Source organism: Peromyscus californicus, unplaced genomic scaffold (assembly GCF_007827085.1).
Source record: "Peromyscus californicus insignis strain IS unplaced genomic scaffold, ASM782708v3 Scaffold_6__1_contigs__length_162567912, whole genome shotgun sequence".
Classification (NCBI taxonomy): Eukaryota; Metazoa; Chordata; class Mammalia; order Rodentia; family Cricetidae; genus Peromyscus; species Peromyscus californicus.
In genome coordinates this window covers 31,902,052-31,918,052 of record NW_026294584.1, presented here as the reverse complement: position 1 = coordinate 31,918,052, position 16,001 = coordinate 31,902,052, and the positions used below count along the sequence as shown (strand labels likewise).

The 16,001-nt window shown below is 37.8% G+C and overlaps 1 protein-coding gene across 1 annotated transcript in view; it reads right to left on the bottom strand.

Annotated features, from left to right (window-relative positions):
• Positions 1-16,001, bottom strand: part of Cftr (CF transmembrane conductance regulator) — a 146,242-nt gene that overhangs the window by 84,210 nt on the left and 46,031 nt on the right. The window contains exons 5-10 of the mRNA XM_052721308.1: positions 14,151-14,240; positions 13,083-13,246; positions 12,221-12,346; positions 8,545-8,791; positions 6,738-6,830; positions 3,338-3,520 (exon numbers count right to left, since the gene is read on the bottom strand). Of these exons, the coding sequence (XP_052577268.1) occupies positions 3,338-3,520; positions 6,738-6,830; positions 8,545-8,791; positions 12,221-12,346; positions 13,083-13,246; positions 14,151-14,240 (903 nt within the window). The remainder of the gene's footprint in view (positions 1-3,337; positions 3,521-6,737; positions 6,831-8,544; positions 8,792-12,220; positions 12,347-13,082; positions 13,247-14,150; positions 14,241-16,001) is intronic.

Here is a 16,001-nt window from a genome sequence, read left to right as displayed (position 1 = left end):
GCGGCAGCTGCCGGTTTGAGCTACTTGTGGGTTCATAGCATACGCCCTGTGGTGGGAATGAGGCCTCTGCAAGTGGCACATTAAGTTACATGATGGATTTAGACTTTGCTACCACAAAACAAAAAAAAAAAAGGTTTCTGGGCTACATGCTGCTTGGATAAAAGCATAGACTCACAATGGCTCCCAGAGCCGCCATGTTGGGAAGCTGAGGTGGGCAGAGCCAGCAGCCACAGCTGCTGCAGTTTAAAGCAACAGATTCACAATAAGACAGATTCAGATGTAATAGTTTAAAATGTGTGTAAAATATACGTAGGCTTAAAAGAGACAAAAAAGGGTGATATATACAGTATAGAAACAAATACATAGTTTTAAAAAATAAAGTCTTTAAAGAGACAGTAAAATTAATATAAAAAATAAGCCACATAGAGATGACTATTACACAGAGAGTCTGGATTATGTTGTCTTTGGGATTCTTAACTACAGAGAGATGTTTGATTGTAAAGGAAGCTGAGTTAAACCAGTATGTATATTTTAAAGATACTTTGACTTCAAAATTTGGATGTAAGGATATGTTGAGATGACTATTACACAGAGAGTCTGGATTATGTTGTCTTTGGGATTCTTAACTACAGAGAGATGTTTGATTGTAAAGGAAGCTGAGTTAAACCAGTACGTATATTTTAAAGATACTTTGACTTCAAAATTTGGATGTAAGGATATGTTGCTTTAGAAAAGAGTCTCTTTTGTTTCCACAGAAAGCAAGAGGCTATGGATTTGTTCCAGATTAAGACACATCAGGTTTGACCAGCCAAGACCCCCTGAAAGGTCTCCGATGACACCATGGCCCAGATGATTCAACATCCAGAACCGTTTCAAGACAACTGGCTCAGATGATACAGCCTCACGGACTACTCCATGATCCTAAAATTTTCTTTGTTTCCCCAGAAGATACAGCGCCCCCCTCCAGCAGGAAGTAGTAAGAGAAGCTACACCCAAATTCCCAAATATACCAAGCTGACTTTGGAGATGTGTAAAGGTTAAAACCTTCCTTTTTAAGAAAAGAAAAGGGAGGTGCTGTGGGATGGTCTGTATGTCAAATGTGTTGCTGATTGGTCAATGAATAAATCACTGATTGGCAGTGGCCAGGCAGGAAGTATAGGCGGGACTAACAGAGAGGAAAATTGAGAGAACAGGAAGCTGGAGGGAGAGACACTGCCAGCCGCCATCAGGACAAGGAGGATGTAAAGTACTGGTAAGCTACAAGCCACGTGGCAAGGTATAGATTAATAGAAATGGATTAATTTAAGCTGTAAGAACAGTTAGCAAGAAGCCTGCCACGGCCATACAGTTTGTAACCAATATAAGTCTCTGTGTTTACTTGGTCGGGTCTGAGTGACTGTGGAACTGGCAGGTGAGAGAGATTTGTCCTGACTGCGGGCCAGGCAGGAAAACTCTAGCTACACAGTTTCTTGAATATTTTTCCACTTGACATATTTTCATAATATATAATAAGCAAAACTGAGTCAATTCAACAAAAGTCTGATATATACATACATATATACATATGTGTGTATGCATATATCAGACCTTGTGCCTACAGAGGTCAAATCTTAGCCATTATTTTCTTGGACCAACTCTGAAAATAAATCTATAGTAAAAAATGTTTAAAAGGATAGTTTTTTTAATCAATAGTTATTGAAAGTCCTCTATATGTATGTCAAAGTTAAATTCTATACAAAATATAAACATATAAAAAGAGTCACAAGAAATAATGGGAAAAACCAAAAACCTGGAGGAAACTATTACTGAAGCAACTTATAGTTTAAGAAAACACTACACTCAAATATTTCTATGTCTATATAAGAATTTCTCTGAAATAATTCATTTACTGCAAACTAGATAGAAAGGAGAAATGAATTCTAAATTAAATTCTTAATAATGAGAAATAAAAAGACAAAAAAAAAAAAAAAAGACTGTCCTAGCAAGATATAACACCAACAGTGTACAACAGTGGCATCCTGGGGACAACCAACAGCTGCCTAACTGGACCTACAACAAACTCATTAAGAGAGAATTCATACCTAGTTCTGCAAACCTTACTAACTACCCACAGCTGGAGAGGTCATAGCCCTTAGAGGAGACCCTACTACTGTCATTTCTGTAAAATGATATGATTTCGAACTGAGTTCTAAGTACTTACCCTTAGACCCACAGGTAAGTGTAGTTCACACCTCTTATCCAAGTCTCATCATTTTTTTTTTTTTTTTTTTTTTTTTTTTTGGTTTTTCGAGACGGGGTTTCTCTGTGTAGCTTTGCACCTTTCCTGGAACTCGCTTTGGAGACCAGGCTGGCCTCGAACTCACAGAGATCCGCCTGGCTCTGCCTCCCAAGTGCTGGGATTAAAGGCGTGCGCCACCACCGCCCGGCCAAGTCTCATCTTTTTGCAATGGATGGAAACGACTACAGAGATCTACAACTAGTCAAAATGCAGAAAATAACTGACCAAAGGGTTTTCAGCCTCAATTGATATATCTGAAATGCAACCTCTATACTTAAGGCTCAGGACAAATTGTGGAAGCAGGGATGAAAGATCTAAGAGCCAGAAAATGGGAATGTCTGCTTCTAGAAAGTATCTTCTAGACATGAGACACTACACCTATGAAATATCCAAAATATTGTTACCTAAACAAGTCCTACATGATAACATCACCAGTTGACTGTAGATGAGGGAAATCTCACAAGATCCCATCCTTTAGAGCAGTGGTTCTCAACCTTCCTAATGCTGCAACCCTTTAATAACCCTCTGAGGGGTTGCGACCCACAGGTTGATAACCACTGCCCTAGATGAACGATTACAGGCAAACAAAAGTTGCTGAGAGGGAGAATCAATTTTCTCTAAAAATGAGCTCTTTTATAGGTCATCCAGTCTCAAGTGATCAACTCTAAATACATGTGCATATAAGAAACACAAAGTGGTGGCTGGAGAGATGGCTCAGTGTTTAAGAGCCCTGGCTGTTCTTCCACAGGACTTGGGTTCAATTCCCAGCACCCACATGGCAGCTTACAAACTGCCTGTAACTTTACTTCCAGGGGATCTAACACCCTCACACAGACAAAACATCAATGCACATAAAATAAAAATAAATCATTTAAAAACATTAAAACATAAATACAAAATTGATCCAGGACAATATATATAATAATAATAATAACTGAAACTCAGGTCATGAATTGGAATGGGAGTGAGGAGGGGTATTAGGAATGGGGTAAGGAAATGGGAATTAGGTAAATACAGTACTCATGTACTACTTTCTCAAAACATTTAAAAAGACAGTACCTTTCCCGCTCCAGTAGATCCAGTAATAGCCAGCATCTCTCCTTTCTCTACATTAAAGTTGATGTTTTTCAACACTGGCTCTCCCAGAAAGCAAAGATGACCCAAACTGTGGTGGCTATCCCCATTGGAAAGCTTTCTGTCAGCACCATTTAGTTGTACTTTCTCCAATAATTCTCCAAATCCCTATTTAGACACATCAGAAATAAAAATGTTTTCAGATATTTCACTAGATAACTTTCTGTGCAGTCAGTTTAAGAGACACCTGGCACACAATCCATTACAAAGACACACACATGATTAAATTACTTTATAATATACAATTATAAAGCACATGGTTTGTAGAGAGCATGGTTCAAAATATTTGAGAAGCGGATATATTTAATGAGGATACTCAATTTCCCTTTATCAGACCTTTGCTTATCATTACATTAATTTCATACTATTAAAGGCTAAGGTGTGTGTGTGTGTGTGTGTGTGTGTGTGTGTGTGTGTGTGTGTGTACCAAGACTATAGGAAAGAAGAGCACATATACTCTTTTTCCTACAGACTTGGTACATAACATTAATTCAGCATAATATATGAGGCCGATTTCATAATCTTCCTCTTTTAAAACTGTAGACTCTGACTCAGAATGGATAAATGATCAGTCACAAGTAGTTCAGAGTCAAATTACAATGCAAAACTGACTTCTGTTCTGTCACACTGGTAGGTCCTTCCTTTAAGATTTTCTCAAAACATTTATTATCACAGGCTACAAGTATGATGAAGTTGCTAGAAGACTTGCAGGAATTGATCTGGACAAGAGCATGTGTGGGGTGAAGAGGAATCCCCTTTAAAATACAGCTTGCTTCTCCATTGCCCATGGAAGCCCTGAGATATTGTCTTCAATGCAAAATAAACAGCATTAAATATTAATCATGAAGAAGCCTGTGTGTCTAGTTTTAAGGGAATCTATTTTTAGGTCTTCAACATCCAAAGAAACTCTTTCCTGAAGTTAACCTGCTACTTCTTATGAGCCACTGGCACCTCCCAATGGCTCTTCCCTCATTTTATACATAAATAAGTATCTCCTCACTACTACGCTCATCTTACAAATGTACACTCCAGCGTGTGAAAAATCTCGAGACCCAAACAATGGCACTAAAAGGAATGATGATGTCTTGAAACAAGAGAGGTCCATAAAAGAAAAGGTAAAAATACCGAAGGAAGCAACGTGTATTTCACCTAGATTTCAAATGTAGAGATTTATACATTTCAAAAATAGTACTTCTGCATTACAGACTACTTCTAAAATCCAACACTGGGAATTTGATTAGGATGAGTTAGGAGGAAGAGTGGAAGGGAAGTGTATTATATACATGTATGAAATTCTCAAAATTAATAAAAAGTACTATATTTTTAAAGAGAAAGAAAGTTAAAAAAAATTAGCTATAATGCCCCAAGTAGACACCACAGGGTAACAAATTAAAAAAATAAAAAACAGTGTCAGGTGTTGTTTTTAGCAAAATCTCAATCATTCAATTTTACCAATAAAGACCCTGGCGCCATATGCTGGGGTGACAGGCTGCAAGCTCAGAGGGGCAGAGAAAGCACCCAGCTGACCTTTCTCCTCTGCTGATGTCACCAAAGCCCCCTTTTTTCCTACTGTCTCAAACAAGACTCACAAACTCAGTGCCCCGCCTTCTACTTCCTGTGTGTCTTTCTATCCGTCCTCCTGTCTCCCTCTAGCCCTCCAGAACTTTATAGTCAGATTCTATTTCTGAAGAATCCACACATTTAATATAACTTAGAGAAATTAAGCTGGTATTCACCCAGATGCTTCATCACTACTGAATAGTTTTCATAGTGTTGCAAGGTGTTATGTATACTACCACAGGAGAAAAGTAATCATCAGTCTTACTGACATGCCTGTTGGTGCAATAATAGCACAAGTATCATGGTAGTAACTAACCACTTTCTGATTGGATTTAAAGTCTAATTCACAAGATGAAAGCCAACCTTCACAAACAATGTAAAATGTGTGGTCTGCTTTTTCTTGATATCTACTTCCAATTATTTTCACATTCATTGAGCACTCTGAAGTTTAATTGAACGACAATATTATAATGTATAAACTCTAAAAAGTTTTCTACTAGATGATTCAGCTTTTAGCTTAATCAATAACACTGTGAAAGAAATGCAGAGGGTCATTGTTTTTGCTCCTGTTATTTAAGATAAACTCCTGTAAGTGGACCAAATAATATGTAAAATTCCTCCAGCCTTGTATGAGAGGTGTTGAAGGCACGAATGGGTAACACATGGGAAATACTTTTGTAGACAATAAAACAACAGTTTGTTCCTCCTCCTCCTCTTCCTCCTTCTACTTTTGATCTTTTCTTTTTTCAGCACTGGGAATTGAATCCAGCCCACTGTCCATGCTAAGCAAGTACTCAGCCACTGAGTTACACCTCTACCCCTTTACTTGTATCCTTAAATAAGTAGCAATATGCAGTGTGGGGACTTGGAAATGGCTCTGGGGTCTGAGAACCAAGACTGATATTTTAGCTCTGCCCTAGCTATTTGAGTAACTTCCTTACTTAAAGTTGAGGTCTCAAGTCTCAACTGCCTAATATGTAAATATAAATTTTATCTAATCAAAGTATGATATGTAACTAACTCACCCTAGACTTGCCTCTCAGGTGTTGTCATCCAAAGAGATGGAGAATATGCTGGAACAAGTGGAACAGTAAAGCTTGGGGAATGATTAATATGAAGTGTATGAGGAGCATGTAAGATATTTGGAACAGCATGCATGAAATTCAGGATTGAAACAAGGACCAGAGATTTGCATTTGCACATCATCAGGTCACTGATGTTGAACCTGAGGGAGCTCACCCACACCACAGAGAGTCAAATGCTGGCAGCTGCTCATGGGGACTCAATGGCTCATAAACACTGAGTGACAGGGCAGGGAAGACTTGAAAGTCATGATCAGAGAAGTTAATCTTCACTGAGGAACCGCTACATGAAAAGTGCACTAATGGGCAATCCATGTAAATCATTTTAGTAGGATGAAGACACTAGGGGCTTGACAACTTGAGAGTAATATGACTTGGACTATATGGAAAGTGAATTACAGAGACAAGATTCAAACCTAGTATTGAAGCCTATCATCTTCCTGGCCTGCTATATGAAATCAGTTAAATGACTTTAAAGAAATAAAGGGGCTTTCATGTTGCATTTATGATCCTGGTTCCTCACTTTTCACTTTTATAAAACAGAAAAACCCCTCCTTATAGCTCTATCAGTTATAGTATCATTTGAATCTTACATTTTATTGAGTAGAAATTTAGATGCATGAAAAACAAAAAGTTCAATTGTTTATATATTTAAAAAATCAACAACGTTTAGAAATTCTCACCTCCTCCCAGAATGCTGTTACATTTTCCATGATCACACCTGTGGTCATTAAGTTATACTCCAGTATCTTATATTCTTGATACTGCAGGAAATCCTAGTCAATGAAGAGTGTAAAAGCTTTTAATCATAGAATTGGAATAACAAGAATGCATTGTTTTATCTTCGTACACTCTAACACTGCACTGTCTTAAATTAGAAATTAGTTAATAAAATAACTTTACAATTGTCCTAAAGTTAATGTATCAAACAGTAGGATTCATCATAGTAGAAATATACTCTTTAGATATATTAATTTATGAGACTAGTTTTATATATTAGATATTAGTGCACAGTTGCTTCTTTCTTATATTATTATATGAAATATTAATTTCTAATGGAACCCTAACAATTACTCACTCATGTCTCAGTTCAAGGCTAGTACAAAGGAAAAGAACCACAAATTGTGCTTTTTTTTTTTTAACAATCTCTTTACAAGCAATATACTATCATCACTTCTCTGGATGAAGGAAAAGTATAAGGATTTCATATAACTACTTTGAAGTGTTCTAAGAAAGGGCTCCATCAGTGACTCCAACACATTCTTCATAGGGAAAGTGGAGCATAGGACTTAAATCTGTGCATCTTCACTGGTCCCTGCCTGGCCTCTTTTCTCTCTTTCCTCCTTCCCACCCTTTTTTCCTCTTTTCGATGTTTTTTGTGTTACTGTTCAGTTTTATTCTCACGTCTCTTCTTATCTCTCTGCCCTCCTCTCCCTCTTTCTTCTCATCCTTTCACCCACCTATGATGACATCAGCAGAGAAATAAGATTAATCACAGAGCTATTATGATCCTAAGTATCACTCACTACTTTATCTAGTCACACACTCAGGTTCATCTAATCTTGGGGTGCAACGGGTGAAAAGAAGGGACTGAGATTGTGATGAGCTGGACTGGGCAGACACCCTTCAATGGCAGCTGCTACAGCCATGGAGACACAAATTACTGGACAATCTCAATTCGTCAGAAGACATTCAACACATGTATGTGTATATACATGCACACCGTGCATAAGGGTACACATGGTCTCTCTCTACTTCTAATCACTAGCAACTAATTCAAATTTTCAAAGGCAAACAGAACAGATATAGAAGCTAAAATTACATGTTGCCACCACTTGCAACATCAGACCTAGGTAAATAATGGGAGGACCGCTTTCTAACCAGCTCACCCACCATCCTACATTTTATTTGCCATAATGATTACTTTCTGTGTTAAATACTTATATATTTTAAAGTATAATGAGACATTTTTCTCACAAACTTACTCAGTTTGCTCTGAAGAAACTACTTCTTATCACCTCAAAACTGTAGGACTTTTCGTCACTAGCAGCTATCTTATCTTGGAGTTGTACAGTAATTCAGGTGGTACAAAATGCCATTTAAAGCCATCATACTATCCAGGAAAATGCTAGAGAGTTTAAGGTGGGCATTCCAGGGTTAGCATAAACATTTTATAACTTCCTGATGAAGTTTATTTTTCAATGTTTTTGGATATTTACAAGCTCCCTAGAACTGATCTATTCACTGGTTACTTGGGTGGGATTTTTGAAATTACAGAAACAATTATTGCAAATTTCTTTGATTTACAAAATCTCATAGGATTTCATAAGACTTTCATTGTAAGGATTCATGAGACCATGTATGAAAATGAAGAGAGGACATCTTATCCATTAATAAATCCAAAACGAAGAAATTCATTTTAGAGTGTTCTCCCACTCAACAAATTCTAAAATGTTTCAAAATCGTATAAGGATGTATCATGGAAATTACCTGTACTTTTCTTATCATTCCAACAGAATCATACCAGGTCTGCACAGCAGTGGGGAACTGTCGTGTGACTGACATCCGCAGGACGATGCAGAATGAAATGGTTGTGAATATTTTTCGGAGGATGATTCCGTTGATGACTGTATAGGGAAGCACAGATAAAAAGACTACAAAGAACCCTGAGAAGAAGAAGGCAGAGCTAGTCAAGAACCTCATATAGGCTGCCTTCCGGGTCAGTTTCAGTTCCACCCTGTGAAAAATGGAAGATGGGAGAGGTTATTTCCTTTTTAAACATCAGGCGTCATAGACTAGAAAATCTGAACATACACACTACAGTTTGGGCAAGTTATAAAACCTCTCTTGACCTCAATTAGCTTATATGACTATTAACGAATATATCATCTTTTTTTACTGAATACTTGTTAACACTGCTGTAAAACAATTAAGAACTTCAATTACTATCATAATTAAATTTTTAAATATATTATTAAAATTAATTTAAATTGTACTCAGTAGATTTCAACTTTATCCTATTTTTATATCTTTAGTAACTTCATTATTAAAATGTGAAATAGTGTGTGGAATGTTACAATGCTACAAGCTTTATGAACAAAACAATGATTTTGTGGTTCTCCAACAGATTCTTAACATTTTCAAGATTCCAGCTTGATTTTAAATAACTCTGACAATGGCATGAGGAGAGGTTCTCAGATGCTGACATGGATACAAAGCACCTAAGAACATGTTATTGGGCACTCTCGTCTCCAAGCCGTATCTGCTGATGCTGAGATGCTGCACTGGTTTACCAGAAGCTACTCTAGTCAAAGAAGCCAGGTCATTCTATTGTAGGCGGTTCTTCAAGACCAGGGACTAGCCACGTCCCTCCTCTTCCCTCTCATTTCAGTGTGATTCAGCTGCAGTCACGCCTTACCACAGGTGCAATCCTCTAGTCTGAAATCCAACGGTAAACTAGTATTTTTGTAAGACATACAGGAAGGGGTTAAATGCTGTAACAGGCAGAAAGCAAGGAGCCCAGAAGATGGTGACATGATTGAGATGTCACAAGCTGAAAACAACATTGCCCTCACCCTCAGCCACTCTTCCTGCCATAAAGCTTCAAGTCACTTGTGATCATCCACAACTAGTTCCTGTGCAGCCAAAGCCCAATGCTAAACACAAAATGAAGGCTCTGTCCAAAAAGAGCAATAGCTTATCTATAGTCTGGTGCAGGAGGGCACCTGGCATGCAGACACTGCATTTCCACATCTCTCTAATTCAAAGAAACAACTGTCATTCTCAAGTGGTAGAACTAAAAGGAAATCTTTTTTAAGTCCTCAAAGAAAACAATCCTGAGCTCACTGACAGAGGTCATGTGTATAAACTATATTATGATCAGCCTAATTAGTTGCAGTGTTTTATCTCTCAGTAAATTTGTATTGCAGGTGGACTGTGGTTTGGGTTCTGCCTGTTTTACCTAGGTCATCTAAAGGAAGGCACTCTTCCCTCATGATTCCATCACTAAAGAGAAACACAGTACTACCCTTATAGAGGTGTGGTTAAGCTTACACGATGACACAGCAGACATAGCAGAAAATCTAATAAAACGCAATGTGTAGCTCTTTTAGAGATTAAAAAATATATATTGATGAGGTTGGCATTTATGAAATAGTAGAATTGTTTTAAAAATGTTAGCAAAGTGTCAAAGTTGTTCAAATATATTAGAAACAGCTGGCGAAGTTGGAAGGAAAGATCACATAGGAAAAAGAATAATGGATGCAACATCATCAGAATCACCTAGAAACTATTAGAAGATCCTAACATTTTATGAGTCATAAAAATTTTCTGTTTCTCATAAAAAAATTAAAGTCCCTTTATTACAAGAGCAATAAAAGGCAGATTTTCCCCCCAAGGAAATTTGCACAGCCTTTGGCCCAGTTCAACAGTGGCTCAGGCCGAGGTAATCATCCTTCTGAAGAGCATCCTGTCAGTCTCTCCTAGAACATTGTATTTGCTCTGCTGAGTAAAAGCAGTTCCTCCTTTCCCTTTTATGTCAGCACTTTCCAGCTTCTTCAGGTAACAATTTCATAGTGTATCAGACAGGTTACAACCAGACAAATGCTATCAGAACTGCCCAAACCGAAATACAGACTAGGAAAGATGGATTTCACCTTTTGAGAAAGAGAGGGGTAAAATACCAGCCAGAAAAAGTCAGGCCGGGCGGTGGTGGCGCACGCCTTTAATCCCAGCACTCGGGAGGCAGAGCCAGGCGGATCTCTGTGAGTTCGAGGCCAGCCTGGACTACGAAGTGAGTCCCAGGAAAGGCGCAAAGCTACACAGAGAAACCCTGTCTCAAAAAAACCAAAAAAAAAAAAAAAGTCAGCCACAGGAAAGACCTGTCTCCTCTGACAACCTCACAACCCCTGCCATATTTGTGTTTACAGGAGAGTTCAGTGGAGCACTCAGCTTGTTAATGTGAAAAACAACTCCCCAAGTCCTTTCAGGATGTCTCTGGAAAGAAAATGCAATGCCTTTCCTGGATTTATCTTGAAAGGCATAACAAAAACAGGTGACCAAGAATGTTTGGGAAATAAATACTCTTTTGCTCCTTCTGTTTACATGGCAAAGGACTTAAGGCTGCAGCCTTTCCTTTGTTGTCCCAATCACACACCTGTGGCTCCTTTACCATTGTCTATGGGCCTCCAGCAGCCTGACTGTGAAATCGCCCAGACTTCACACCATCGCAAAGAGCACTTTTTCCTATGCAATACATCAAGCGTCCTACTCTTTAAATTAGTAGTCTCTTTAATGATGCACCTGCCGCCAGAAGTCTAAAACCCTTCCTTGACTGTAGTCTGCAGAACAGAGAAGTTAACTAAAGAAAAAGACAGTTTGCATGGCTAGAGCAATGCTCAATTTTCTTTTACCCAAAATCATCTCAGTGACTACATGTCAGTCTGCGCTGTACTTTTTTCTTGCCAGATGTAATCTTTACTAATCTGTGAAAGGTCACCCCAGGTGAAAGAAGACAACACGCACAGGCGCCAAGGACTGGCTGTGGCTCAGGCGGTGGCTTTTGCTACAAGGACTGATTTCACCTCCTGTGAGCAATTTACATGGGCAACACTGAGGAAAATTCCTTTGTCATTATTCCTAAGGTTCAGAACAACAGGTACAATTTGTCCAACTGTGGCTTCCCCTCCCGCTTTTTGTAAGTCATAACGTGAAGTACAGTGTCATACAGTATCTCCCTTTTCTCTCAGAACTATATATTTTAGCAGCTCCATTTCTGATTTCAACTAGCCTCCAGCATCTTCATCATTGTTCTCATTAAATTAAGGGTATCAAATAACTATGAACAACTGTAGAAGACTCATTAAGAAGGGATACATCATTTTGCAGTTCCAAGGAACCACTGGATAAAACCATCATAAGCTGGCACTGGGCATGGCGGCACATGCCTTTGAGTTCTAAGTCAGCCTGGTCTACACACTGAGTTCCAGGCTAGGCAAGCCTATATAGTGAGACCCTGTCTCAAAAAACATTAACTCATCAAAATGATTTTATGCAAATGATGTATAAACAATGATATACCTCAGGACATATGCTTGATTTCTACTGGAGTATCATTTTTAAATGTTAAGTATAAAATTGGAACAACAGTGTAATAATATCAACTTACTCTCTCAGGTTTTTGATTATCTTTTCCATCGCTGATTCCCAACAATATGCCTTAACAGAATGGATATTATCAATAATTTCTGATGTGATCACAAGTCTTTCATTGATCTTTGCAGCTCTTTGATCTCTGAAAACCAATCACTTGATCAACCAATCAATAACAAAAACAAGTCAAATTATCTACTAATAACTACTGAAAATTTTAAGGAAATTAATACTTTTTATTACATAGATAAACATTTTGCTCTTAAACAGATGGCAACCAAAGTAATTCTATCATTTAGTAGATGCCTCCGGAATGTCAGACACCCACCGTTAGATGAATTTTGAACTTTGTCCTTAATCCAATCCTTATCAAAGAGGTGATTATTTCCATTTTGTGAAGCAAATGAAAAAGTATATAAAAGCTTTTAAAAAAAAAAAAAAAACCTGAGTCCCCAGATTGTAGCTTTCTATTGACATTTCAGCTGGCAAATTCTACATGTTCTTTATCATAAGCATGTCACATGACTCATACCACAGATTCATTCTGTAATAAAAGTAAGTAGTAACAGCTTTGGTAGAATGACCTACAATATGGAGTGGAAAAAGCCAGTAAGTTCCATACAAAATTTAGGCATTCCTTCCAGTTCATATAAATACTATAACTACTTTACCTAATTTTATAAGTATAAAAATGTACTAAACCTTAAAACATTTGTAAAGAAATTTTGTAGACTAATATAGGAAAAATACCCTTTTTGGTATATGATGTATTATTTACACCATTAAAATAATCCCTTTTAGTGATATAGCATAGTTTTCTTGTTAGAGCATAGAGAAGCCCAAGTTAAATTCCTTTAAGCTGTGACAAAGATCACTACCTGTACTTCACCATCATCTTCCCTAAAATAGCTTGAAGAAAGACCAGGATTATCAGTAAACCAAGGCCACAGAAAGCAGAGAATTGTAACAAGTCCCAGAGAAGTCCCATCAGGAGAGCCACTTGTAAAGGAGCTATCCATACAAAATGTGCCAAGGCAAGTCCCTGAAAAACAAAAACACAGAGAGAAGCAAGTGGCATGTTATACTCCACCCTCAGAAACCAAGCAAAGAAACACATATTGGGGTGGGGGAGCACTGAGGATTTATCCAATCAAGGGATTCATGGTTCTGAGCACACTGAAATGTAGATGTTCTTGATATGGAAGGATAGTACTGGGCTTAATCAATGCATAAACCAGGTTCTTCAAGGTAAAAATTTCAAGTCATTGCATTTCAAAGTATGTTTTTCCTCCCAGTAGACTGGGATTGGATATCTTAGGAATTGTTTCCAGATTTTAATTAATATTCTTTTTAAATAAAGCTAGCGTCCTCATATTAGAACAAGTGAGAATAAGGGGCTCTCCTCAGAGGCTCAGTACACACACACACACACACACACACACACACACAGACACACACACACACACACACACACCCTGTACAGTTCAGCATCTGGCTCTCCATTTGACAGTAATTTATTTAACTCTTGTTATGTTAAATACTGGAAATGCAAAGATAAATAAAACACACTTATCTGTCCTCAAGGACCTTGAATTTACTTATGACATAAGACAGCACAGAATAAGAACTGCCCAGAGTATCATATTTAGCCAAAGTAAATAACAATTTAAAGTATTATATTAAAAGGAAGCAAAGTCTGATAAGGATTAAGCTTTGAAAAACCTTATTAAGAGCAAGCTGAGGTATGTTTGAGTTTGGCAAGCTGACCTGACCTCAGAATGGTGCTCTTCTACACAATTTAGCCTTCCCAGTTTCCAGAAATAGCCAGACTAGGGATGGGTGGAACTTTACTACTTATCACTGGTATCTGGTGCAGGATAAATCTTCCTTTAGGGTTGTTTGATTTCTGATAAAATGTATAAAGTATTTGATCAGTGGGTACATACTTCATCAAATTTGTTCAGGTTGTTGGAAAGAAGACTAACAAGTTGTCCAATACTTATTTTATCAAGAACACGGCTTGACAGCTTTAAAGTCTAAAAGAAAAATGGGAAGTTAGGTGATATCAACAAACAAAAATAAAATGTATTTATAAGTAACACATTAGTAAAGAGGAAGATGTGACTGCATACCCCTTAAGTGGTGGATCAGCCTTGTTTCACATTCATTAGTTTTGTACCTTCTCAGCTTTATGAATATTCAACTTAAAAGTAACTACTACATTGAACTATTTGTTTTTTATGGTTTCTGTCATATAGAGACTAACTTTTTTGTCTTCAATAATACAAATAATATTGTATTTTAATATCCATTTGTAAAATGTAAGCTTGAGGTTTGTTTGTTTGGGTTTTTTTTTTTTTTTTTGAGTCCTCTTGTTTGAGCTTTGAGGATTTTTTTTTAACTTTGTTTTTACAAACAGAAACAAATATTATACTGAGTCAGGTAAGTCCAGGTCCCGAAGGACAAATGCTACCAGTTCTTCCTTTCGTGAGGATCTCAGCTGTGTATGTGTAGAATATTAAGCACAACAATGTGTTGGTAAAAATCAGAAGGATGAGAGAGAGGCATTAGAGAGAGGGAGGGAGGGCAGTCTTACATACCAGACATGAAATGGGGGACAGGGCGGAGGGATAACAAGGGCAGAGACATCTCCGTGGGGAGTGGGGGAAGAGAGGAGAGAGCAGGGAGAGAAGAGAAGGTAACCAAAAGTAAGGGTAAATGAAAAAGCCAGGTGGAAACTACAATTTTATAAGTTTCCTTTAAAAATACAATCTTAGCCTGTATTAATGCTAGCATGTCAGATAGCCAGGTTCATAGCACAGGTTGGGGGTGGGTAGTGTCCTAAGTGAGGTGTGAGAGTTTACAAAGCAGTGGGGTAGACAGCTGCCTTCCTTCTGCTTTGGGTGGCAGAGGCATTCCCTGTGTTGAATGGCTTCAGAAGTGTCATTACCCACTTTTAACTAAACTAGCTTTAGTAGAATGGAGGTCCATATAGGACTGTGAAGTGAGGATACTATTTGCAATAATACTATCTAATAAGCATACAAAAGTACATTGGTAGAGACTCATTTACTCATAATCTGTCTCTGTCCAACATAACACTAGGAAACACATACCATGCCATGTGATAATGAAGTGTGTCCCCAAACTGCAATTATCTGGATAATTTAATATAGAGATTTGCAAACATTATTATTATTGCTTGTCTTGCCTATAATATATACCATACCTTGAGAAATCAGTTAATAGCTGGACATGTATAAAAATTATATATATTTGAGTTTAAAATTTACAGTTTGAGTATCACTACTGTACAAGTCTAAGAATAGAGGTTTTTTTTGTTTTGTTTTTGGTGTTTTGAGACATGGTTTCTCTGTATAGCCCTGGCTGTCCTAGAACCTGCTCTGTAGACCAGGCTGGCCTCAAACTCAGATCCAACTATCTCTGCCTCCTGAGTGCTGTGATTAAAGGCATGTGCCACCACTGCCCAGCTAAGAATAAAGTTTTAAACTTAAAAATAAAATCTTATAAAAGTTTAAATAGAGATATCCTCCAAGGCTGATGTTCCTCTCAAAAACCACGAATAACTAAAGTTCCAGTGCTGGGTATGGAATATCCTCCTAGGAGTGACTGACCAGGAAGATCTCAGAGGTTCCTCAAACAACACAAGCTTTTGCCATGCTCTTGGCTGCCCTCCAGAACTTGATGGTAAGATGCTGCTGCTGAAAATACTGTGTACTACAGTCACAGGACGTGGAGCTGAACTGCAAGCTTCTTTCCTCCCCACTGAGTAGACA